Source organism: Sus scrofa, chromosome 9 (genome assembly GCF_054392235.1).
Source record: "Sus scrofa isolate SSC_HxYL_T2T_F1_AM1 chromosome 9, Sscrofa_HxYL_maternal_Yorkshire_Landrace_v2.0, whole genome shotgun sequence".
NCBI classification, from domain to species: Eukaryota; Metazoa; Chordata; class Mammalia; order Artiodactyla; family Suidae; genus Sus; species Sus scrofa.
The window spans coordinates 50,656,920-50,683,652 of NC_139391.1; the positions used below are offsets into that span (position 1 = coordinate 50,656,920).

Sequence of the window (26,733 nt, forward strand, 5' to 3'; positions counted from 1 at the left end):
ACCCGAGAGAAAATGAGAATGGCCCTTTCAGCAGACTAGAATAATAGTTTCATTTTTTTCTTCCACCAGCAATGTGAGTCTTCCCATTTATCCACATTGTCCTCAGGATTTAGTACTGTTAGATTAAATCAGCCACACTGATGGATGTCAGATTATATTTTAAGGATGCTTTAATTTTCACTTCCCTGATTACTGGGAAAGTCAGGCATCTTTTCCTAAGTTTATACGCAGTGTGGGTTTATACTTCTGTAAGATGACTGTTCATGTACTTTACCAGTTTTTCTTCTGAGATATCTGTCTTTTTCTCATTAATGTGTCTTTGATGGTTTCATGTCTTGAAAATATCTTCTCCCAGTCTGATGTTTGTCTTTACATACAGTGTAATCAAAATTACCATTTTGTCCCTGACTTGTGCCTTTTGTATTTTAAGAAATCCTCCCACTTCCAAGGTAATAAAGATACTCTTATATTTCCTAATAGAATTTTAGAGTTTTACATTTCATCTTTTCTTGAAATCCACTCAATTTATTTTTGTTTAGTGTGAGAGATGAGGAATCTAATTTTATTGTATTTTCTATATGGATAAGGAATTGTCCTTATACCATTAACTGGACAGTTCATTCTTCCTTCAGTTTTTTATATAGGCATTAACCTGTCTGCAGGCTCTCTGCCTTGTTCTGTTTGCATTATGTGTCTCTATCAGTATCGTAAATTCTCTAATAACTCTATAAGAAATCTTCATATCTGATAGGAAAAGTACTACCAGCCACCTCCCCCAAATTTATTGTTATTTCAAACAGGCAAACTATGGCATATGGGCTGATAATGGTTCTTACTTGCTTAAGGGCTTGCAAACAAATAAAATCAAAGGGCAATATGAGACAGAGAACCTCTGTAGCCTGCAAAGCCTAAAATATTTAAATATTTACTATCTGGCCATCCTTTGGCTTAGAGTAGTTTTGGCCTTTGACCTTCTGTGTGACTTTTTTTTTTTTTTTTTTTTTTTGGTCTTTTTAGGGCCGCAGTATCTCTGAATATTGTTTTTCCTCCATATCCTCTTTTCTATTCTAATAAATCTTCTCAATTCTTTTCTCCATATTTCTTTATGATATTACATCTTTTTATATCTCTGTGCTTCATTCTGTGGGACTGCCTTACGTTTATCTTCTGAGTACCAGTATCTAATCTCTGGTGAAGCAATCTATTGAGTTATAAATTTTGCTGATTGGGAGTTCCTGTCATGGCTCAGTGGTTAACAAATCCGACTAGGAACCATGAGGTTGTGGGTTTGATCCTTGGCCTTGCTCAGTGGGTTAAGGATCTGGTGTTACCGTGAGCTGTGGTGAGGTCACAGAGGCGGCTCGGATCTGGCGTTGCTGTGGCTCTGGTGTAGGCTGGCGGGCTATGGCTCCGATACGACCCCTAGCCTGGGAACCTCCATATGCCATGGGTGTGGCCCTAGAAAAGACCAAAAAAAAAAAAAATTTTGCTGACGGTATTTTTCATTTCCAGATTTTTTTTACTTCTGTTCAAATCTGCCTGTTGTTTTTTCTTAGCAACTCATGCTAGTCTTATACTTGGGTTCCTCCTTTCATTGTTTTAGCTTTTTCAAACAAACATTTCCTATATTCTACCAGGTCCTTCTTGTGTCTGAAGTTCTTAGGACTTAATCCTGCTCACACTTAAGTTCTCAGGACTTAATCCTGTTACCTCTCTTGCTCACACTGAATTGTCTGCTGCTGTGTCTATTAGTTTTGGATCAGACTGCGGAATGAGACTCAGCAATGCTTTATCTGGAGAACAGCGAAGCCTCAGCGGAAAGTGGGTCCCTTCAGAGTAGTTTTTCATTTGCTTCCACCTGACTATCACTGTCTGGGGACTATTTTTTTTAATTGAATTTCTCAGCTTAGTGGTTCCTGGATCATATGGGTAGTATAAACTTAAATCCCAAACATTGTGAGAGCAGGCTTGTGGTTACCAATTCTCGAGAATCTTTTATGTTTCTGCTTGGCATCAGGCTACGATAGCTATGTTCCCTGGGCTGGTGGACTGATTATGTTCTGATCTATCTTTTGCATGAGTTGTATGGATCCTGGCTCTCCTGGTGACCTCAGTTCCAACTCTGTTTCTTGTGCAAGCCCGATCATAGGTACTTTCTGTCCAAGCATGGGAACTCTCTAAGTACAGGTACTTCCTATGCACGGGCACTTCCTGTCCAATGCGGCCACTTCCTGTCCAATTGTGGGCACTTGCTATACTCAAGCACTAAAATCTGATCACCTAGGTCACCAGGAATGACAGCCTCCCAGCGTATCATTTCTTTCTATCTTTCTCTCTGGTCAGTTACAGTTTTTTACTTTCCTGAGATCAAGGATATTATGAAAAATGATACTTTATTTTGATCAGCTATAATTTCTTACTTTCTTGGGATCATAGATATCATGAAAAATTGTACTTTATTTTATCAAACATTTCCAGATGATTGTAGCCTAGCGTTTTTAGGTTAAGCCTCAGCTGAGTACATCTGTGAGGGTTATTTTCTATCCTTCCTCTCCCCAAATCACAGGCCAACATAGCCCCTTAGACACTGAGACCCCATCATTTGTTACATGTCCTCATCCTAGGTGACTAGGGCCTTGGTGAAAATGACCAAGGTACAGCCTGGACATTGGAGAAAGAGAGCCCCTCTCTGGGTATTCAACAGCTGCCCCGCTCCAAGGGGAAGGACATATTTGGAGCTCTGGAGCTAATAAAGGGCAGTGCCCGGGTGGCCTAATGAACTCTGTGGCTTACAGCAAACAAATGAAAGTGACAGGAAGAGCACGTACATTAGCGTGACCCAGCCTTCCCTCTCATTATCTGTGTGGCCTCAGCAAGCCACTTAGCCTCTATGAGCTGCTTCGGTATCTACAAAATGGTCATAAAAATGTTAATGTTACTGGATTGTGGCAGCAGCTGATGGGCTTTACATAGTGGTTAAGAGTGTAGGGCACATGTGCAGCAACGTGGATGGGCCCAGAGATTATCACACTAAGTGAAGTATGTCAGAGAAAGACAAATACCAAATGAAATCACTTACATGTGGAATCAAAAGTAGGACAGAAATGGACTTATGTATGAAAGAGAAACAGACTCACAGACATAGAGAAGAGACTTGAGATTGCCGAGGGGGAGGGTCAGTTGGGGAGGGATAGAGTGGGCATTTGGGATTAGCAGATGCAAACTATTATACATAGGATAGATAAACAGCAAGGTCCTACTCTATAGCACAGGGAACTATATTCAATATCCTATGGTAAACTATAATAGAAAAAAAGAGTTCCTGCTATGGCGCAGTGGGTTAAGAATCTGACTACAGCAGCTCAGGTCCCTGCAGAGGCATGGGTTCGATCCCCAGCCTGGCACAGTGGGTTGAAGGATCTGACATTGCCACAGCTGTGGCTTGGATTCAATCCCTGGCCTTGGAATTTCCATATGCTATGGGTGCCGCCATTAAAAAAAAAATGAAAAAGAACATATATGTACAACTGAATATCACTTTGCTGTATAGCAGAAATTAACACAACATTCCAAAACAACTATGCCTCAATAAAGTTTTTTTAAAAAGTGCGGGGCAAGCGTTAGCAGGTATGCAGTCAATGGTCTTGGGTAAACTTTTCCAGGCTCAGTCTTCTTGTCTGGTAAAATGGGTATATTAATGCTGCCCACCTTGACAGAGGTTGGGAGGCAAGCAAAGGGCTATGTAAATTGCTTCGCACTTCACCCATGAGGCAAGCGCTCCGAAGGTGCAAGCTATCATTGCCTTGGCGTCTTTAGACTTACGCATTTTCTTGGGCTGCCTCTTCGGCCTTTGAGACCTTCCTGTAGCAATATATCATCTCGATGAGCAGCCACAAGGTGAGGAAGACCAGGAGGATGTACATCATGATTTCTGAGACCACAGAGGTGAAGTCCTCTCCAGCTGCAAGAGGGAGAGGGAGGCTCAGACTCTGCGTGCCCAACAACCCCGGGGCTGTCACTGGGGTCAGAGGAGGCCTACTTTTAGGTCTTAAATAACCACTGGGTCTAAAGGACCTCAAGAAGGTATCAGAGATTTAATACCCTCTACCTCTCCTGTCTGCCGGCTTTCTCACTGACTTTCCTCAGAGGCTCTGCGGGGAGGGGTGAGGAAGAAGGGTGGGTGGCGGAAGAGGCAGTAGAGCAGAGAAAGGAATCCCGGAGCTCGATGAGATACATTTGGCTGGGTCCCAATTTTCGTACTTCCTGGTGTGTGAACAGTCCTTTTCCTGATTTGAGACTCGCTTATTTAATTTGTAAGGTGAGGATAATAATGCACACCAGATGTTACCTAGCATATTTAAGAATAGCTTGTGGGGGAGTTCCTATCATGGCTCAGCAGAAACGAATCCAACTATTAACCATGAGGTTGTGGGTTCGATCCCTGGCCTAGCTCAGTGGGTTAAGTAAGGATCCAGCATTGCCGTGAGCTGTGGTGTAGGACACAGACGCAGCTTGGATCTGACTGTGGCTGTGGCGTAGGCCAGCAGTTGTAGCTCCGATCAGATCCCTAGCCTGTAAATTCCATATGCTCCAGGAGTGGCCCTAAAAAGACAAAAAAAAAAAAAAAAATGGCAGAGAGTGAGATGTGCTGGAGGGAAAAGATGCAGTAGAAACAGAGCAAATAAATGCAAAGATCCTGCTTCTGGTGCTAAGGTGCTTCATGTGCCCAGGCAAGCCCTTATCCTCCAGAGCTGTCTCCCAGCCACAGAATGAGGGACCAGAGCTGCACCCTCCAATCATATGGGGAGTCATTTCAACTTACATTTGTGAGATGGCACAGAGGCCTACTGAACTCATACCTGCAGCAGTGGTACAGAGCTGTCTACACTGACAGAAAGCCCCTGGGTGATGCTGATACAAGGCTCTTTGTTCAGGACCCCTGTTTTAAAAGAGAGCCAAGCTTCCTCCCAGCCCTAACATCCCGAGAGACTCTGAGACTCTGATAACAAGCGTGTTTTCATCTATTCTTATCCAAGTCTGGCTCTGGTGTCTGGCAGGCAGACTGGCTCCACTTTGCTGCACTTTCTATCAGCTACACGAGAGTCTCTGGGGGCAAAAAGCCTCTGAGAGCAGGAAGTGGAGACAGAGGTGGCCTCCTAGTGCCAGGTAGTCACCAGCTGACTCTCCTGGCAGTGAACAGTAGGGGGCGCCCGCAACCTTTCCCCAGGGAGCAGAGGTGTGTAAACAGAAGAGGATTATGGAACTTCTGAACTGGAAAACACCTTAGAGAGCTTCCAGTCCATCCTCTTTGCTTTACACAGAGGAGATAGGCTTGGAGAGGGGAAGTGGCTCGTCAGGTCTGAGCCCAACGGCCTGAGAGTCGTTGTACCCAGTCAGGACTGACCTACCTTCCGTTTTAGTCTTGTTGTCTAAGTCATGACTAAACCATGGCCTCACTTACTCTGATGTGCATGAATTTTATCACCATTACATGATAAAAAAAATAAATAAGCTTGTGGCCTGGAAGTCAGGATTCCTGGCACCCTTTTTTAGGAAGAGCCTGGCTTTAATTTGACCTCCCTTTTCCCTTCTGCCCCACACCTTTTGCCTGTTCCCACCCTGCCTCTTGGGGCAGCCAAAATGCTAAGAATGGGCTGGAGATAGATTGCCTGAGAAAGGCTAAGCAAAATGAAGTTATCATTTAGGCTGGGTGAGAAAACACAAAGGGAGATGCATCTATCACTCTTCTGACATCTGTAAGGAGGCCCCTCCACCCCAGTTTTCTGAATAATGAGCCCAACTGAAAGCAGAACAGGAAGTTCTCAGGACATGGAAACAACCGACATGTCTACCAACAGATGAATGGATTAAGTAGATGTGCTACGTATACACAATGGAATACTACTCAGCCACAAAAAAGAACAAAATAATGCCATTTGCAGCAACATGGATGCAACTAGACATTCTCATACTAAGGAAAGTAAGTCAAAAAGTGAAAGACAAGTACCATATGATATCACTTTTATGTGGAATCTAAAAAGTAGCACAAATGAACCTGTCTACAGAATAGAAATAAACTCACAGACATGGAGAACCTACTTGTGGTTGCCCAGCAGAAGGGGGAGGGAGTGGGATGGACTGGGAGTTTGCAGTAGTAGATAAAAACTATTACATTTAGAATGGATAAGCAACGAGATCCTACTATACAGCACAGGGAACTATATCCAATCTCTTGGGATTATCTTGGAAGATAATACAAGAAAACGAATGTGTATCTATGTATGATTGGGTCACTTTGCTGTACAGCAGAAATTGGCACAACACTGTAAATCAACTATACTTTAAAAAAATTTTAAAGACTGTTCTAAGTTCACCCTCAAGACTGGTGTCATGCAACAGAAACATTTGAGTTACACTGATGAAAGGGCTTTCCACCCTAACAAGCAACAGGCGGTGGTAAGAAATCAGAAAAATGTAAAGACTAGAGAGCTAGATATGTTTCCCCTTTTCCCAGCTAAGAATGGGGTTATATCATGAGAGACACCACGGATGGAGAAGGGGCTGCTTGTGTGATTATGGTGAAGGGAGGCAGAAAACAGAGACTGCCAGACTTTGGTTGAGAGCAGTGGTTCTCAAAGCGCAGTCCCTGGCAGCATTGGCACTGCCTGGCAATTTGTTAGTCAATTTCTCAGGCTCCATCTTTGGAATCAGAAAGGCTGGGTTTAAGAACTCCTATGGGGGAATCTGAGGCTGGCTGAAATTTGAGCACCACTGGTTTGGAGGCAGGTATGGCTCCCAGACAGGAGGGTAGATGACCTCCAGGTAACTCATGAGATTTCTCTGAGCCCACTGAGTCAGGGATTCAATGCAGGCCAGAGAAGAAAGTGTAGCTGTTTTGTCCATTTGAGGCCTCATGGAGGCTGTCCTCTTTCTCTAAGGATAAGAGTCCTGGACCAGGTAAAGATCATAGCACACTGACCTCTCCACACTTTTTTGCTTTGAGGAAAGGAAGGCACAGAGAGGCCAGCCCTCAGGCACTTGCAAGAAGCTGGCCACTACAGGATGACCAGGCAGTGGTGACATTTTTAGACCACTCCAAATACCGGGGGGTTGCATTCTGAAAGGGGCTCACTTGTGGGGAAACCCACTGTCCCCCTTCCACTGAGAGCAGGGCACCCTCGAGACTTACCCTCCTCAGTGACTCGAAGGGGGATCAGCCGGGTGGTCTTCACAAAGGGCCGATGAGCCTCGAACTCAAACTCCCGCGACACGTTGCAAGTGTAGAGGCCAGAGTCGTTGAGAGTGACATTGAGCACTGTGATGGACACGTCCTGCAAGTCTTTGCTCCCATTCCACTGCAGGCGTCCCTGGAAGGGGCTCTCCACCTCCTGCTGGCCGTTCCGATACTCGTAGATCTGCAGGTAGAGAGGCAAAAGGGGGTAGGGTGAGGAGAGAAGACAGGGTAGAGATGGGGACAGGGCAGGGGAAAGGACCAGAATGGGGCATGGGGTGGGGGGGTACAATGTCACAAGGAGCTCCTGAAGGTGGGAGTGGGACAGGAGGTGCCGAGGGGGCAGGGAAGAGGGCAAAGAGGGGGAAAGAGGGGCGAAGGCGAACAGGTTGTCAGGGTATGTGGTTGCAGCAGGAAGGGGTAGGCAGGAAAATGGGGTGGCAAGAAAGAGAACAGAGGAAGGTGAGTGAAATGTACAGGAGACCAGAGGGGGACACTGAGAGGAAGGAAAGATTGGAAGGAAGCAAAAAGAGAGAACAAGGGAGAAAGATGTGTCCTGGGGGCAGCCAGTGAGAGATAGAGACAGAGAGGCAGTTTCATTTGTCATGAGGCCTCCAAATGGGATTCTCTGAGCTGGTCCCCACTGAGGGGTTGTGGGCAGCCAGGGCCAGGTCACAGGGAGGAGATGCAGGATCCTAAAGTGGCCCAGAGAATGTCCAGGTGATGTGCAAACATCAGGTCTTCCCCTCTGGGCTGGACCAGAACTGAAATCTAGTCTTGACATTTCTTGTCCCAAACACTTCCACCTTCCAGTGTATCTCTTTGTGTGTGTGAGAGTGTGTGTGTGTGTGTGTGTGTGTGTGTGTGTGTTTTTCTCTACACCTGTGCTGTTCACTCTAGTCTTTGCTTGCCCTGTGCGACTACTTACATTAAATTTCAAATTACTAGGGATTAAATAAAATGTAAAATTCAGTTTCTCAGTTGCACTAGCTACTAGTTTCAGGTGTTCAATTCCACATGTGGCCAGTGGCTACTATACTGGACAGCACAAATAGGGGACATTTTCATCTTCACCAAAATTTCTATTAGCATTGCTCTGTATTTCCAGCATAATTTTAAAGTTTCTTTTCCTCCCTCTGTGCCACCTTCTCCTCACTTTGGGCAGGCCCGAAGCAGAGCAGGTGGCTGGCATATGACCAGACCTGAGGCTCATGGGAACCTTTGCATCTGGTCAAGACTTTAAGACTCCTGTAACCTGGGCACTAGCCTGGGTCACAGTGAGCCCTGAGCTGGGGGTTGGGAAGATGACTGGTCCCAGGTCTGACACCTGATTGGAGCAAATCTACATCAGAATGGCACACTCAGCCTAGAGCTGGAAATGAGTCCAGCTTCAGGAGAGCTAGACAGAAGAGCAGGCAAAACTGAAATTCATCCTAATATTGTGTCCATTAAGTCTTCATGGAGAAAAAACTTGTCTCCAGGAAGACAAGGCGGTGCAGTAAAAGGGGCTTTGAATCTGCTGTCAGATAACTTGGTTCAAATCTAAGCTCTTTCTTACTAACTTCTTTAAGCCTCAGTTGCCCTATTTATGCATATTTTCTCACTTATATAGTGCTTCCTATACTCCAGAACTATTCTTTTTTTTATTTTTTATTTTATTTTATTTTTTTTTTGTCTTTTTGCTATTTCTTGGGCCGCTCCCGCGGCATATGGAGGTTCCCAGGCTAGGGGTCTAATCGGAGCTGTAGCCGCCAGTCTACACCAGAGCCACAGCAACACTGGATACGAGCTGCGTCTGCAACCTACACCACAGCTCATGGCAACGCCGGATCGTTAACCCACTGAGCAAGGGCAGGGATTGAACCCGCAACCTCATGGTTCCTAGTCGGATTCGTTAACCACTGTGCCACGACGAGAACTCCTCTTTTTTTTTAATAATGATTTTTATTTTTTCCATTGTAGCTGGTTCACAGTGTTTTGTCAATTTTCTACTGTACAGCAAGGTGACCTAGTTATACATAACATGTATACATTCTTTTTTCTCACATTATCATGCTCCATCATAAGTGACTAGATATAGTTCCCAGTGCCATACAGCAGGAACTCCAGAACTATTCTAAATGCATTAAAAATCATAGCTCATCACCTCACACCAGACAGAATGGCCATCATTAACAAGTGAACAAATAACAAATGCTGGAGAGGGTGTGGAGAATAAGTACGTTCTCCACTGCTGGTGGCAATATAAATTGGTACAACCACTATGGAAAACAGTATGGAGGTACCTCAGGAAACTAAACATAGAACTACCATATGACCCAGAAATCCCACTGCTGGGCATATATCTGGACAAAACTTTTGTTGAAAAAGATACATGTACCCCGATGTTCATAGCAGCACTATTCACAATAGCCAAGATATGGAAACAACCTAAATGTCCACTGACAGATGAATGGATTAAGAAGATGTGGTACATATACACAATGGAATATTACTCATCCATAAAAAGACAAACTAATGCCTTTTGCAGCAATATGGATGGATCTAGAGACTCTCATACTAAGTGAAGTAAGCCAAAAACAGAAAGACAAATAACATATGATATCACTTATTTGTAGAATCTAAAATATGCAGATGATCCTATCTAAAAATAACAAACAAACAAAAAACAGAAACAAATCACGGCCAAGAAAAGCAGACTTGAGGTTCCCAAGGGGGAAAGGAGGGGGAGTGGGATGGATGGGCATTTGGGTTTTTTTTTTTAATGCAAACTGTTATATGTGGAATGGATATGCAGTGGGATCCTACTGTACAGCACAGGGAAATGTGTGTGATTGGGTCACTTTGTTGTACAACAGAACTTGACAACTATACTTTAATAATAATAATAATAATAATAATAAAATAACTCCAAAAAAAAAAAGTATAGCTCATGCATCCTGGCTCAGTGAAATAGGTACGGTTTATAGCCCCATTTTAGAGATGAGGAAACTGAGGCACAGAGAGGTTAAGCAATTTGTCCAAGGACACAGAGTTAATAGCTTTCGGAGTCAAGAATCAACCCCAGGGAGTTCCCACTGTGGCTCAGCAGTAACGAATCTGACTAGATTCCATGAGGTTGCGGGTATGATCCCTGGCCTTGCTCAGTGGGTTAAGGATCTGGCATTGCCATGAGCTGCGGTGTAGGTCGCAGACTCAGCTCAGATCTGGTGTTGATTGCTGTGGTGTGGGCTGGCAGCTGAAACTCTGATTCGATCCCTAGCCTGAGAACCTCCATATGCTGCAGGTGCAGCCTTAAATTAAAAAAAAAAAAAATCAATCCTAGGCAGCCTGGCTCCAGAGACAGTGAATGTACGTAGGCTTGGCCCATGTAGCCACTATAGGACTATTTGAATATGCCACCCACTGATGCACGTGTACCATTTAACATCAGTCTTGGTCATCCCTGTTACTCTTATTTCACTGGGCATGGAGAGTTAAAAGAGTTAAGCTATGTTATTTAATGACCCTTACTGTTATTTCAATTTCTCTACTCATTTAATCCATCCAGTAGGATGAAGCAGAGATCAAATGAGAACACCTGCTGGAGTTCCCATTGTGGCTCAGTGGTTAACGAATCCGACTAGGAACCATGAGGTTGCGGGTTCAATCCCTGCCCTTGCTCAGTGGGTTAAGGATCCGGCATTGCCGTGAGCTGTGGTGTAGGTCACAGACACGGCTCGGATCTGGCGTTGCTGTGGCTCTGGCGTAGGCTGGCAGCTACAGCTTCGATTAGATCCCTAACCTGGGAACCTCCATATGCCACAGGAGCAGCCCTAGAAAAGGCAAAAAGACAAAAAAAAAAAGGCAAATGAGAACACCTGCAAAATGCCTAGTAGGGTGACTGGCACACAGTAGGTTTTAACACTATTTAACTCCTTCTTCTCCTTGCCCTGCTTGTAACCAGGAATGCTCGCAGCTGGCTGAGCGCCCTCCCTTTCACGGAGGCCGGGCTAAACTAAGGCTGTCAGTTATCTGCTGAGGAGCCATCCGTGCTTTGCAGAGAAAGAGCCAGTGTTTGTCAGATCATCATTCCCCAGACTTTCGGGAGCCAGGCACATGACAGCAGAAGCCAGCAAAAGAAAGGCCAGAGTCAGCAGTCAGACATACAAGAAAATCTTTACCGCCCTCGGGCCTGTAGAACCACTCCACCACCGTGGTGGCCTCCACCTCCTCCCTCTTCATGCAGGAGATGCAGCGCAGCTTCATGGGGTTGCCCTGAACAGCCTCCGTCTCCGAGGGCACTTCCACACACACGGGGACGCAGATGCCGACTGGAGAGGGGCCGGATGACAGAGAAGGGACAGGAGATGTTGGGGAGAGGCAATGGGAAGCAAGGAGGGAGGGAGGAGAGAGAGAAGGAAGAATCATTAGACAAACTGGCAAAGAGCATGCACGCGTGTATGCTCCCAAGGCCGCATTCTCATGACAGGCACGGAGTGGGCCAAAGGAGCCATGGATGAGATGGCATTGACCGAAAGCCTCCCCGGGAGCAGTGGGGATAAGGTGCACCACATACCTGGCCACTGCCCTCAAAGACTTAGATCTAGGCTGGAAACAGAGCACCCGTGCACCCATCCATTGAATATCCATGCACCCCCTCATTCAACCAACATCCACTGAAAGCTACCCTATGCCAAGCCTAATGCTGAGAAACAAAACATTCACCATGCCCTAAAGACATTCATAATCTCTAGCAGGGAACACATGCTCCTAAGTTTCATTAACCCAGACCATGGCAAGTGACGTACCAGGACATGCTCTGTTCCCAGAGGAGGGGCAGTTATTTCTGCTTGGACTGGGGAGAGAGGAAGAGAGGATGCTGAGACTTGAGGCTAGAAAGGTAGATGGGACCCATGCTGTGAAGACCTCTGCATGTCCTTTGCAACAGGAGGGGGTCACATGTTTTAAAGCCACGGAGAGATATAATCATATCTGTGTTTTATGGAAAATGTAGGTAATTCTATGCATGTGGAAGATGAAGCAGCCAGGAAGAGAATGGTGACCTGATCATGGGGCTGGGGTGATGCTTTACACAGAGGATGAAAGAGAGAGAAAGTTAAAAATGGGGTGAGGGGTCAGATGGGGAGGCACCCTGCATGCCACACGGAGGTCTGGACTTATGGCTCCTGCTCTTTAGAAAGTCATGACCCCTGAAAAAGGGTAAGTACATCAGAATGAATTCAAATTCAGAATGAATCAAAAGTGGTATGTGGCTTCCAAGGAAGCAAGTGCAAATGTGGGCTGCATTAACAGATGTACAGAGTGCAGAACAAAGAAGGAACGGTTCCTCTGTGCTGTTCAGAACAAATCTGGACTATTGTGATCAGTACAGGGTGTCTTATTGTACACACAAAAGTAAGCTTTCACAGAGTGTATGTGCAGAGGAAGGCAAGATGGAGAAGGGTCTTGGGCAAAATCAGGTAAGAACAGAGCAGGGGACGTGGGTGCTTACAAAGGTGGGGATAGGGTGCTTAGCAGAATTTCAATTTCGAATTGTAATACTGTAATATTGAAATTGTAATACTTGAAATAACAAATTTCAATGTATAATATTTCATTTCTTAGGGGTTCTGTTTTTATTAATTATTAGTTAATGGGAAGGTAGCATCAGAAGGGGTTAGAAGTTCTGATACAAGAATCCTTGTGGGGGCATTCCCATAGTGGTGCAGTGGAAGTGAATCCAACTAGGAACCATGAGGTTGTGGGTTTGATCCCTGGCCTCAATCGGTGGGTTAAGGATCCGGCATTGCTGTGAGCTGTGGTGCAGGTTGCACATGCGGCTTGTATCTGGCATTGCTGTGGCTGTGGCTGTGGCCAGCAGCTGTAGCTCCAATTAGACCCCTAGTCTGGGAACCTCCATACGCCCAGGCGCAGTCCTAAAAAGAAAAAAAAAAAAAAAGAATCCTTGGGGTTCCTCTCATTTTTGAATCTTCTGCATAGGATGTAAGCCCTCTTACCAAATAGGGTTTTTTTTAGATTTGTTAACAGCTTTTTCTTTTTTTCTATTTTCTTTTTTTTTTTTTCCTGCTTTTTAGGGCCGCACCTGCAGCATATGGAAATTCTCAGGCTAAGGGTCTAATTGGAGCTTACAGCTGCCAGCCTACACCACAGCCACAGCAACGCCAGATCCGAGCCACGTCTGCAACCTACACCACAGCTCATGGCAATGCCAGATCCTTAACCCACTGAGCAAGGCCAGGGATCAAACCTGCATCCTCATGGTTCCTAGTCGGATTCGTTTCCACTGAGCCACGACGGGAACTCCTGGAATGGTTTCTATCAATGTGCTTTGTAGAAATGTCATTTGTTAATGTTATTTTATCTTTCTTTTATCTGTTCATTTATTCAACAAATACACTGAGCGCTTACTATGTGCCAGGCACTGCTCTAGGCACTAAGAACACAACAGGGAACAAATGAGAAACCATCCCTGCTCTCATGGAGCCCATATTCCAGAGAGAGAGAGAAAGTAAACAACATAAAACTGCAATAAGTGCAATTACAGGAAGAAATAAAACAGAGGAGAGGAGATAGAATTTGAAAAGGGCCGTTGGAGACAGCCACACTGAGAAGGTGACATCGAGCAGGTGAAGATGTGCAGAGGAAACAGAAACTTGAGAATCCTAGGGTGGGAATCCTAGGGTTGGTGAAAGCAGAGAGCACAATAACAGCACGGGGAACAAAGTGGGATAGGAGACACAGTAGGAGAAATAAGCCAGGGCCAGATCACGTGGCTCTTTGAAGACCATGATTAGAAGTACGGCTTTTGCTTTGAGTGAGATGGGAGCACTGGAGGGTTCTGAGTGGAAAAACAACATGATTTATACAAAATTACATGATCTGACTGCTGTGTTGAGAATAAACTGAAGAGGTGAGGAAGGACAAGTATGGAAGCAAAAAGTATAGTTAAGAGGCTGGTACAGTGATTAGACTGAGACAGTTCAGTGATTTTTCTTGGATAAAGATGGCAGTAGAGCTGTTGGGGTTTGAAAAGGATAGTTTCCTGGACTAACCTCCTTGAAATGGTGAGAGGTGATGTCCTCTAATGAACAAGTAAATGAGCTGTTCTTTTTTTTTTTTTTTCTTTTTAGGGCTCCACTTGCAACACATGGGGGCTCCCAGGCTAGGGGTCAAATCGGAGCTGCAGCTGCCAGCCTACGCCACAGCCATGCCAGATCTAAGCCACTTCTGTGACCTGCACCACAGCTCATGGATCCTTAACCCACTGAGTGAGGCCAGGGATCAAATCCACATCCTTATGGATACTAGTCAGCTTTGTTACCGCTGAGCCACAACGGGAACTCCAATGAGTTGTTCTTAAATAGAAACACAGTTAGTTCGTTTATACTTAAAGGAGAGAAAGCAGAATATGTGCAGTCAGGATGGTGAGTGTGGCATGGCAGCTGCTCTGTTCTGAGCTGCCACTATGACAGTAATCCAAAATATCATCAGAGAGCAAGCCCTACTAATCCCCTCCTCCTTGCCAAAGTCCAGTCTGAAGTCCTAAGAAAGAACTCTGCTCATAGGATCAATTCAATTCAGGAGGCCCTAGACAGAGCATTGCAAAATGGCTACAAAATCCTCTCATCTTTGATTGCGTTCCCTTTGCAATATGACTTGCTGCCTCTTCCATCAAGAGGTAAGGTGTATTTCTCCATCTTGTGAGTCTCCAGGATACCACTGCCTCTCTTTCCATGAAATCCAAGAAAAGACTGTACCTATGGTAGATATTCACCCCATAATGAAGACTGTAAATAAGAAACTCCTGGAATAATCTTGGCCAAATCAGTTGACCTTTGGTCTCCTCTTCAATTTCTACAGTAATAATGAGGAAACATGAGAAGGAAGACTAAATTAATGATGGTTATATTTAACTAAGGAATAGCATTAATCTATTATGAGGTGGATAGTAATGTGTATGTAACCAACCCCTCTAATAACTCCAAATCTTTTTCTTCTTTGGATATTGCTATATTGCCTCTATTGACTTTGCTCTAGAATGCTTTCCTTTGTGCTAAGATAATAAAGGCTTTGATTAGAGTGTAAATACCTTCCAAAAGGGGGCAATAAGTGGCATTATTTGTAGAAATTAACACCGTGAAATGACTTATCAAATTAGCCAGTCACCAAGCAGAGACTTGAAAGAATGGGATGCAGGGGGAAGAGAGAAAAATATTTCCAACACAACAGACAACTGGGGAAGTGAACTTGGAGAGGAAGAGCAGAGCAGACACTAGGAGGTAAAGAATGAGTAGGGCTCTAGGGAAGGCAATGGCATGAGAGAGGGGTGGAAAGGTGGCTTCAAAGAGGAATGAGAGGACCAGTGCCCATCTGGCAATCCTGCATAGCATCACATGTGTCCATAAGAGGAGCTAGAACAAGCTCTGGAAGATTGAAATCAAGAGGCAAAAGTCCTCTAGAAAGTCCTTTCCCCTCCCCTGTACTCGTTTTCTCATCTCTAAATTGGAAATAATCTACCTTTCCTGAATACCACCATAGGATTGATATGGGGGCCAAAAGAAGTAATAGGCTGAAAATTGCTTTGTAAACTGTAAAGCACCAGGGAAGCATAGGATTACTATTATTACCATATACTTATTGAAGGAAATGAGAGAATTTTGTACAATTCATGCAGAAAATAGAAGAATGGTCTCTAGACCAAAAAAAAAAAAAAAAAAAAAAAAAGAGTTCCCATTGTGGTGCAGTGGAAACAAATCCGACTAGGAACCACGAGGTTTCCGGTCCAATCCCTGGCCTCACTCAGCGGGTTGCCGTGAGCTGTGGTGTGGGTTGCAGACATGGCTCGGATCTGGAGTTGCTGTGGCTGTGGCGTAGGCCAACAACTACAGATCCGATTGGACCCCTAGCCTGGGAACCTCCATATGCCGTGGGTGTGGCCCTAAAAAGACAAAAAGCCAAAAAAAAAAAAAAAAAAAAGGACAAGATTCCATTCCATTCATATTTGCATCATGTGACAAATCAACTTGGAGAGGGAGAGGGCATCTAAGCAAAGTGCTTTCCAACACTGGAATTACATGCAAATAAAATGAAACTGCATTCGTGAAGCAAGGCCCTCTCTCTTACATTTAATGGTAAGGCTTCCTGAATCATCCCTCTTTCCCTTCTGTGGCTTCTGAATTTGGTGAGCCAATGTTGAAAAGCTGAGGATGGACAAGGATAGGTGTAATATATACACTTCTTCCAAAGGTTTTTTGCAGGGAGACTGAGGATCAGGGAGGAAGACTGGGCACTCTGCCAATTTTAGCAGTATTCTGTAAATATTTCCCTAACATTCCAATTGTGTAGTTAAGAGATGTTAGATATCATCTGCCCCAACTGCCAAACTTACGTATCTCCAAAAAACGTGTATATGAGGAACCAGCTATTCTAAGGTTATTACATCGCAAGCTAGTGGCAGAGCTAAGACTCCAATCTAGGCTTTGTAAATTCTCAAAAGGTGTTTAGACTATAGTATGTTCTCCCCCTCTACTAGAATTCAGGCAAGGATGCTAAAAACTTAGATTAGAATTTGGGAAGAAAGACCCTGTAGAATCTCACACCAACCCTCTCTACATCATCTCCCATTGCTTTACCCACATTCTTTCTCATGCAGCTAAACTCACTGCTCCTAAGCCTCAGGTCCCTAGTCTTAGCCTCCCCTGGGGAAATCTCAGCCTTAAGTCCTCAAGACAGGTGAGGTCATTGGCAACCTATTATGTCTGCTTTATCTTCAGGTCTGGTCTACTCTACTGGGGATGGATGGCGGTGAGTCTGCCTTTGGGACTGGCATTACTCTCCCCCTTTGTCCTTCCCAGCCTGTCTCATCGGCATTTTGTTCAACAGGAAGCTTGGCTCTGCTTCTGGTCACATGCAAAATCCAGATAATGCTGGCAACCATAGTTAGTCCTGGAGGCTTAATAAAGTGATACTAAGGTAAAGAGGCGATTCAAATCTGATCAGCATATCTGCCACTGCACTGGCATACTAAGTTCCATGCCAACCATAGAACACATCCCCAGTTTTAATAAGGCAGGTATGCACACTCACATCTAATTATCCTGGTTTTTTATTTTTAGCATAGAGGAAGGTAGCTAAGATTATGTAAAGCAATATATCAAATATATTTGACCTGAGGATCTAATCAAAGTCACCAAGACTGAGATGCCCAGAACTACACAAATACACACCACACACACACACACACACACACACACACACACACAGTACTACATCCTCATCAATCCATTTCGATGCCTATACTAACATGCTCAGACATACACTAGCACACACATTCAAACACTGAGGGATACACAGTAAAGCATTTTCTCAATCGCATATTCAGACATACATGTAGACTCATTAACTCCCACTACACACATGCAGGCACCCCACTCCAAGCCCATCTCTAATACCACTCTGCTCAGCCTTACTGTTACAAGTATAGGACTCCCTTATTTGGAGAGAGAAGGTCACCTCACCCCTTCACGGCAGACAAACAAAAACCTATTTATTGCTGAAGGCAAAAAAAAAAAAAAAAAAAAAAAACCAGCTCCCCAAACACCAAAGCACCTTAGCTCTACATGTTTAGGAAAAAGAAGATACAATTCTCAGGTGCCTATATATCTAATATGTAGCTGCAAATGGCTGAAACCTGTTTCCCTTATTAAAATTAAACAGGTAGATCAACAACTATTTCCACTCTCAAAATACATGCCTCTGGTTTTTTAATACATAAAAATTAATTTGAAGCTCCAATGACTCCACATTAAGAAACGAAATTAATTGCAACCAAGATTTTTTTATAATGAACGTGATTGCATTCTCTTTCAGCAAAGCGAAAGGGAAAGAATACTTTGGAATTAACAGGAACAGGAGGAAGGGTGGAAAAACCACCAAGGGAGGTTTAGGAATAAAGCAGCAGGGCACTGGGGAGGCCTTTTTCCCATCTCAAAATCCCAGCTCTCATGGAACCCCTCTGGATCCCATGTCTGGCAGACATGCACAGAGGGAAGCCAACCAGGCTCCTTTTTTTGTCACCAACGACATCAGTGTTATTCTTGTTAGCATTATTACTGTTACCTGCATGTCGCATGGCAGGGTGCCAGTACTTACCCCACAAGATGAGCACGAGGGAAGCCAGGGGAAACAAGCTGTTGAAGGCAGGCATCTTCTTCGGCAGGTGGCTTCCTGGGCTAAACAGAGAGATTCCCTGGGTCAACAACTGCTCCCTCTCGGATACTTTCGAGGAAACCCTCTGGGACGAACTGCCCCAAGGGGGCGACTTTCTGACTGAAATAATGGCCAAGTGCCGGTGACCGGGGAAGCTCTGCGGGCTTCTTGAGCCGGGCGGGGGTTTCAGCTCCAAGCCACCCTACAGACCGCCCTCATTCGAGGGAGCCGATCAGCAGCTTGGCGCGCCTCTCTCCCTGGAGCCCGTTGCTGGGATCCGGCTCAGCACCACGGACAGTACCTTCCCCGCCCACCCCGGAACTTCCAATTCAGTTGCTCCGCTGCTTCTCTTGTTTGCGCCTCGGGGAAAGCTCAGCTCCGAAGTGAGCAGCAGGCCGGCTCTAGGAGGCTGGGCTGTCGAAGGGGTCCATGTTGATCCACCTCTCACCTCCCTACGAATAGCTACGCTCCGACCTTGGATCCACCCAGACCCGGGAGCTCCAGCTTCCTCCGCCCTAGCCGGCTTCTCCAGCTGGGCGTGCCCTCACACCCGAAGCCTCCGGGGCCGCCGTCTGAGCTATAAAATTCGTTCCCGTCCACACCCGCTGAGGCTTCCCGGGGAGGTCCGGAGGGGCCGGGAAGGAGGAGGAAGCTCCTATTTGGCTGGCGATTTCAGAGGTGGGGCGGTGGGGTGGGGGTGGGCCCCTTTCCCGGAGCTCCCGGGAATCGAGCCGGGGCCCCGACCCTGTGTGGCTAGTGACCAGCTGCCCTTCCTCCAGGCCCCCTTGACCGTGTATGCTCTGTCAGCCTTGACATGCGCAGGCGGTTCTCCACCCCCACAGCCACCACAGACCCACCCCCTCGTGCAACACTCCCCACCCCCAAACAGGCGTGCCCCTCCCAGGGCCGATTCCGGCTGCCGAGCTGGGGGCGGAGCTCTGAGCGGCGCAAACACCTCAGCCCCCGAGATTTCTCTGCTTGCGGGCTGTCTCCAGGTCTCCCTGTCACATCTCACACCTCTCCTCTCAACACGGGCACGCCTCCTCCCACCAATTCACCACTCCTGCTCCTCTACAGACATGCTCGCCTCCAGCTCCGGGAAGAGGAGGGCCGAATCTCTTTCAGGCAATGATGTCATCTGCAATGTACACTGTACATGGCTCCCAGATTCTCTCCCCCGACCCCATCCCCTCCTGTTCTCCGGGTATATCCTTTGTCTAGCCTTGATTAATTGGTTCTGGGCGCACTGAACGCAGAAAAATAATATCTGCTTAGAAGTGGGGTAGGAGTGCGGCACACCTGTTTCCAGGTTCACCTCCTCACCCGGTGAGGTGAATTAAATATCAGTGCAACACTTGGAGGTGGGGAAACTCCCTCTTGAGCTAATCACTTTTTTTTTAAAGTTTAAAAACATGCTGTGGTTTGGTTTCTTCCAACCATTAGCCTCACCCTAGTGCCTAGCAGCTGTTTCAATGCCCCACCCCATCTCTGGCAGGGAAACCTGACCCTTTAAATTTAGTTATTAACTCAAATTGACATAATAGATTAGGAATGCCTGGAACTGAAGTGAAAGATTAATACAAGAACTTCTCCCTTCTCATTCCCTACTGCTCCCTTTCCAAAAGGGGAAGTTTGACACTGATATACCAAAAAAGAACAGCAGAGAACAGCTGACTGTAAGTGAACCATCCTCAGGAAATTCTCTCTCCTAACATGTCACAGAGCAACTGAATGTCCTTCTTCCTGGGCAGGGAGCCACCAGGCCATAAACTCTATGTTTCTTTGAAGACCGAAGAATCACAGTGTGTTAGACTTGGATGAGAAGTTAAAAGTCGACTTAATTCAACTTCCTTTGCAATTCTTGAATCCTCCGAGGACATTCCTGATACACATGCTCGGCCTTTGTCAGTGATGAGAGCTTACTACCTCAGGAGTCAGTCCCTTCTAATGTTTAAAAACGTTCTTTATATTCCATCAAATTCTGTACACTCCTCCTTCCTCCGCAAACTCCATTAAGTTGTCCGCAAACTGTTTTCCTTAAAACAGCTATGCTTGGGAGTTCTCATCATGGCTCAGCAGAAACGAATCTGACTAGTATCCAGGAGGATGAGGGTTCGATCCCTGGCCTTGCTCAGTGGATTAAGGATACGGCGTTGCCATGAGCTGTGGTGTACAGGTTGCAGACATGGCTCGGATCTGGCGTTGCTGTGGCTGCGGTGTAGGCCAGTGGCTGCAGCTCCAATTCGACCTAGCCTGGGAAACCTCCATGTGCCATGGGAGCAGCCCTAAAAAGACGAAAAAGAGAGAGAGAACACTATGCTTTCCCCACACCCCACTCCAGACTTTTTGGGGGAGCTAAGCTTCATAAGTTTCTTCCAGCATATTTCTTAGTTGTTTCCAACCCTCAACTCCCTGGCACTTTCTCGGAAGGATTTTTAGTTTGTCTGCATGGTTCTCCAAGTGACATCCAGAACAGGAGCTAATGCTTCCTGTGGAGGACTGACCAGCATAAATCCAGAGGAATCATGGCCACACTTGCTTATGTCTCTTCAGCCACATTTGCCATAGCTCACTTATAATGAGCTACGGTCAATTAAAATCCTTAAGTATTTTTCACTCAACCTGTTGCTAAGTCATCCTGTACTTATACAGGGAATCTTGGGAGAAAACCTCTGTAATTACTGCTGTTAAAATGTATTAGTTTTAACCAATTATCACCTGCTAGTAACACTTGTATTGAATGTAGATTTAATCATCTGACATCTCTAGTTTTGTTTTATTTCTGGCTTGATGATCACTTGACCCAAATATAGATATATATTTTTTAATGGACAGAAAAAACAAAGACGAGTTCTTTAGCATGGTTTTAGAGACCTCACTCTAGTTTGACTAATTAGACAAATAAATACCCAAGCAAATCTCCCTACTTTTTTCTCCCTCACACATTCTGAAAATTGAAAACAAGGGGTATATATGAGACGAATTAGACTTATAATGATCCAGAGGAGAGGTAGGATCTAAGGTTTATATTTATACAGAAACAGATTTTCATCAATATATTTCAAGTTATTCCAAACTAGAATGAATTACCATTTATTCTGTTCAAGTAGTTGTTATCCAAAGAATTAATGGGCTGTTGTAGAAAAAAAAAATTCTGTAGGTTAGAAAGTAGGAATAGATTATTGATAAAGTTCCAATCATCTTTGAGATTCTATGATTTTATTGAAAGCCTCACCCAAATACAAAGAATGATATATTTTCAGTCTGGTAATTCTATCAACCACTACACTACTGCAGCAGGAACTAGCTTAATCTTACATGTTTTTCTTATGCCTATTTGTGCCGATTGTCTTTCATCACAGTGTTCTTCTCTAAATGTTTACAAACCCCATTTTATATAGTCACTTTGAGAACCTTACATGAGATTTTAAGAACAATGTACTTGCTTCTAGTTTGCGTAAACCGCTTCCCCTGTCTCTCCTCTATTGAAAACAGGAGCATTTGGTCTTTTCAGTCTTCTGACATTTCCTTTGATTTTTGGCAGTAACGTTCAGTCACTTTCACAAGTACCTTAAGTTCCCTAAAGTACATCTGGCTTTGTTCTGAGAGGTTTTAACTCATTTGAATTAAGTTACTCTTTCCTCTTTCTTTCTGCCATTTCAATTTCAATCCTTTTTTGCTCTTGTTGGTTTTTTTTGGGTTTTTTTGGAGGGGGCTGTTGTTATTTGTTTGACTTTGGGGCTTTTTTTTAACCTTTTCCAATTTGATGATTATCTTCCCCTTAGAGTTGATAGTGAAACTTAGTTTCTACTCTATAAACAGTAGCCAGACACGCTCTGTATTCCAAGATATCATGCACCTTTCTTGCTTAAAGCTCTTCAATAGCATCTCACTGAATAATAAACTAGTAAAATCTAGAATCCTCATTGCGGTCTAGCAAGGCCTGCTCTGAGCCCTGCCTATCTCTTGACACTCATGTCTACCATTCTCTGTCTTGTCCACAATGTTCTGGTTACACTTGACTTTTAAAAAATGTACCTCAAACTTATCAAGTTCTTTCCCATAATAGAGCCTTTGCACCAGACCTGCCCTCTACCCAGAATGCTCTTCATTCTATGGCTGGTTTCTTATCATTCTGGTCTTGCCTCAAGTGACTTTTTCTCAGACACACTTTCTAAACTTCCTACCCACTTCCCACACCTGAAGCTACTCTCTATCTCATTACCCACTTTTTGGCTCTTCCCTTCTTCTCTCACTATCCATAATTATCTTATTTTACATTTATGTACTTGCTTATTTTCTGTTTCTTCCTCTCAGGGTGTAAGCTCCATGAAAGCATCCTTGTTTGCTCTGTTCCCTGTGGGACCCCTATGCCTGGATTGGTACCAGGCAGATATTTGATGCTCTATGAATTCTGAATGAATGAATAAATGGCTGGAGGACTGAGTGAGGACAGTGTGGAAAGAGTGAAGCATTGAAGCCATAATCAATAGAGAGAACAGGAAAAAAAGTAGAGGAATGGGAGAAGGTCCAGAAAGATGCAGGGAAGAGATAAGATCTAGACTTGGGGGACCCTCCTCCTTGGAGGGGACTTCAGCTAATTGTGCTCAGAGATTGGGGAAGAGGAGGGAGGAATAGGGAGCCTGAGGTTTTCAGGGATTTTTGAGGTGGAATGTCTCTGATAGGGAAAAAGGAATGATGTCTGAGCTATGCATGGAGAATTTTGTTTTCCTGAGGAAAGAAAGCCATTTCACTAAGAGCACAGGGGAAAAATTAGTAACAGTAGTGGCAGTGACATTGTGAGTAAAGACAAAGTATGAGACCTTAGATAGATAGATATACAGATAGACAGACAGGCAGAGAGATCTTGGTAGAATAGGAAGCAAAATTATTCAGAGAGTAAGGCGTGGGAAGGGTCAGCGGAACTGAGGACAGGAGAACCAGCCTGGAATCACCCTGGGGTCCTTCTTGATACAGAGATGCATCAAGGAGAAGTATTTCAAGATCAACACATGCCTGAACTTAGAGTCAAGATGCAGAAATCAGAGCCCAGGGTAGGCAAGTCAAGTGACCTGCTTCTGCTATTCGAAGTGGATTTTGAAAAATAGTGCACACCCCATGGGATGAGAGGGGGGAAGCCTGTTTATTTAAAACCGTAGCCAAAAGCACATATGGACCTGAGAGATATCGGGCTTCCCCATATCATTCCTTATTCTCCTGCCAGCTGTGTGCTTACTGTCATCAGCCAAGGGATGTTTGGGATTAGAACAGGAAACAGTGACATGGTAACCGGACTATGCAATCTCTTTCTGCAGCTGCACAGGGCAGAGACCCTGACAGGTGAGATGGGGCCAAAAATGTCTGTTGAATAGAATCGAATTCCACCTGAATGCTTAGGGAAGCCAGAACTTTCCTGACACCCAAGAGGGCCCCTCCCCCACCAGTCATAACATACCCTGTGTACAAAAAAAGCCAGTGTTACCCTGCTCTTAACCAATCTCCTGGAAACTCATGGTTACACATCAATGAGGAAGCTGTCAATAGGTTGTTATGATAATCCAAACATTTGAAAGGGAAAAGAGAAAATACAATTGGTGATAAGGTACTTCAGGTTCCTTGGAAGAAGAGTTTAATATATTTTGATTGTTACTATTAGCCTGGCATAATTTTTTCTGCATTTTTAGCATCCGTGTTTCTGGAGCTCTCAGGCTAGGTAGAAAGAAAAATTCTCTTGGAGAATTAAGTATCATTTTTATCTTTGCTGCCTATAAATATGAGTTGTCCTGATATTTGGGACAGGACTCAATGCTCATCAGAAACATTATTGAAAAAGAGGAAACTGCATAATGAAGCCCAAGTCTGGGACAGGAGGCCTGTGTCCTGTGCCTCGTTCTATCCTTAATGGTACTGACATTGTCACTGAACCTCTCTGAACCAATTCTGTTTCTCTAATTGTCTGCCTCTCAGAGGTGATGGGAGCACAAGTGAAATATTGTGTATGTGGATATGTTTTGGATTTTGTAACTGTCCTAGAAAACCAAGAAGTGTTAGGCTCCTTCTAGATTTTTTTTTTTTAATCCTTAGAGAGATGTGCTCAGCTGTTAACTTCAGAGGATGAGAAATAATCAGCTTTTCATGATTACCATCGCCTCTATCATCATTATCACCATCAACATCATTATCTCATCATCATGGTATTTGAAGGCACACTTTGGCCCAGAACCATGTTAGGTTCTTCATATGGATTAATGTCTTTAATCCTCACAACAATCTTTTGTAAATTATTAAAGTAGAGTTGATTTACAATGTTGAGCCAACTTCTGTTGTATAGCAAAGTGACCCAATCATACATAGACATACATTTCCTTTCTTATATTATTTTCCACTATAGTCTATCCCAAGAGACTGGATATAGTTCCCTGTGCTATACAACTAGGACCTCACTGCTTATCCATTCCAAATGTAATAGTTTGCATATATTAACCCCAGATTCCCAGTCCATCCCTCTCTCTCCCTTCTCTCTCTTGGCAAGGGCTATCATATACATAGCCCTTGAAGATGTAATCATAGATTATGTCCTGTGGCGGAGGAGTGAGGAGACAGCTGGGAAAGTTTTGAAATAGGTAATATTTGAGTAGATGAGTAGAATTTCCCAGAGAAGAGAAAATTAGATTGGGAATGAATGCGTGCTCTGAAAGGCTTACCTTGTAGTTGCAGGTGGCACTCAGCTGGTTCTTAATTTGAGGCACTTTCCACTGAATGACCCTGCCGTTTTCAAGTCAGGTCGTGATTTTGGGCTAAATGGAATAATAAAAAAGAGTGATATCTTTGGGATAAGACAGGTTTATCCTGGATACTCTCCTTGTTACCTCTGTAATCTTGCGCAAGTTATTTAATTCCTCTGACCATTAGTTTCTTTGGCCATAAAATGAGGATAATAATACTATTTACCCAGAGCTATTTATGACAATTAAATGAATTCAACATATAAATCACCTGGCACAATGCCTGGCTCTTAGTAGAAGCTTAATATTATTTTCTTCTCCTTTTGTTATCAACAAGGAGTAGACACTATTACTATCTTCTTTGCAGGAAACTAAACTCAAGAGATGTTAAATGACTTGGCCATTCAACTTGAATGTGTACAGCAGAAGCAACAATTTTCTGTTTTCAGTTCTTTGATATTCCTCATTCACCACACCCATGCATCCAGATTTCCCCAGCAGCTGTACATGGCCAGATAGAGCTTAATGGACTAACTCTAAGACTTGAAGGAGAATAAGGGATGGGCATCTATTTCAATACTGCATGAAACAATAACATAGCTTCTAAAAGTTATTGCCTTTCTGTAAGTACTTGCAAGAACATGTGACTATGCCTAATGTTTGGGAAAGGCATAGCACCAGATTTTGTGTTTCAGAATAATTAATGAAGTCATTCTGAGAAAAATCTGTCTGAGCTGAGTAGCTGCCAAGTTCCTTCATCATGCCTTCAGACTTATTCTTTCCTGCTCCCACTCCTTGCTGGAGATGGCTCCCTCAGCAACCAGAGAACACACTCCTACCACTGCTTTCGCCAAATAGCCTGGTGCTTTGGGGTCTGTCTCCATCACCTCTGTGGTCTCCCTTCTAGAACAAAGATTTGCATCCAGGACTCCGATACGAGGATTTGCAGACACACTCTCCCTTGCCATAAACATGTAGGGGGCTCTACTTTCTGTTTTCCACCCTTTAAGGAGTAACAATAGGAACTCACTCATCTTCTGGGTGAATGAGAAACATAAATACAATTGTCCCTTGGGTAAGGGTGGTTTGAATTTCCCAGGGAAATTAGGAAATTTTTATTTATCTTTGAATCTGCATTAACAAGCACAGTACTTGGAAAATAGTGTTTTTTAATTTTTTAATTATTTTATTATTATTATTTTTAGGGTCACACCTGCAACATATGTAAGTTCCCGGGCTATAGGGGTCAAATTGGAGCTACAGCTGCCAGTCTACACCACAGCAACTGAAACACCCGATCTGAGTTGCATCTGTGACCTATGCTTCAGCTTGTGGCAAGGCCGGGCCCTTAACCTACCGAGTGAGGCCAGGGATTGAACTTGCATTCTCACAGACACAATGTTGCACACTACGTCAGCCTCTTAACCTGCTAAGCCACATTGGGAACTCTAAAAATAGTATTAGAGACACAATCTGTAGTGAAGAAAAGACATCAGCGGTGAGAACATGGTATGTTCACAAAAGGTTATGACACAAAGTAGATTAAGAGTAAAATATAGACCAGAT

General features: G+C 44.3%; 1 protein-coding gene across 18 annotated transcripts in view; it reads right to left on the bottom strand.

The window, feature by feature from the left end:
• SCN3B (sodium voltage-gated channel beta subunit 3) overlaps positions 1–26,733 on the bottom strand; it is a 75,774-nt gene that overhangs the window by 4,542 nt on the left and 44,499 nt on the right. Inside the window, exons 1-5 of one of the 18 annotated variants that reach the window (XR_014815521.1) lie at positions 19,322–19,562; positions 18,386–18,465; positions 11,395–11,544; positions 7,190–7,415; positions 3,823–3,961 (exon numbers count right to left, since the gene is read on the bottom strand). Coding sequence is in view for 13 of the 18 variants with exons in the window: in XM_084976455.1 (XP_084832581.1) it covers positions 3,823–3,961; positions 7,190–7,415; positions 11,381–11,544; positions 18,386–18,440 (584 nt within the window). In the remaining 5 variants the exon portion in view is untranslated. Of the gene's footprint in view, positions 1–3,822; positions 3,962–7,189; positions 7,416–11,380; positions 11,545–18,385; positions 19,240–19,321; positions 19,563–25,146; positions 25,240–26,733 lie in introns of those variants that run through there. The other 17 variants (XR_014815520.1, XR_014815519.1, XM_084976455.1 and 14 more) reach the window with 17 other exon arrangements.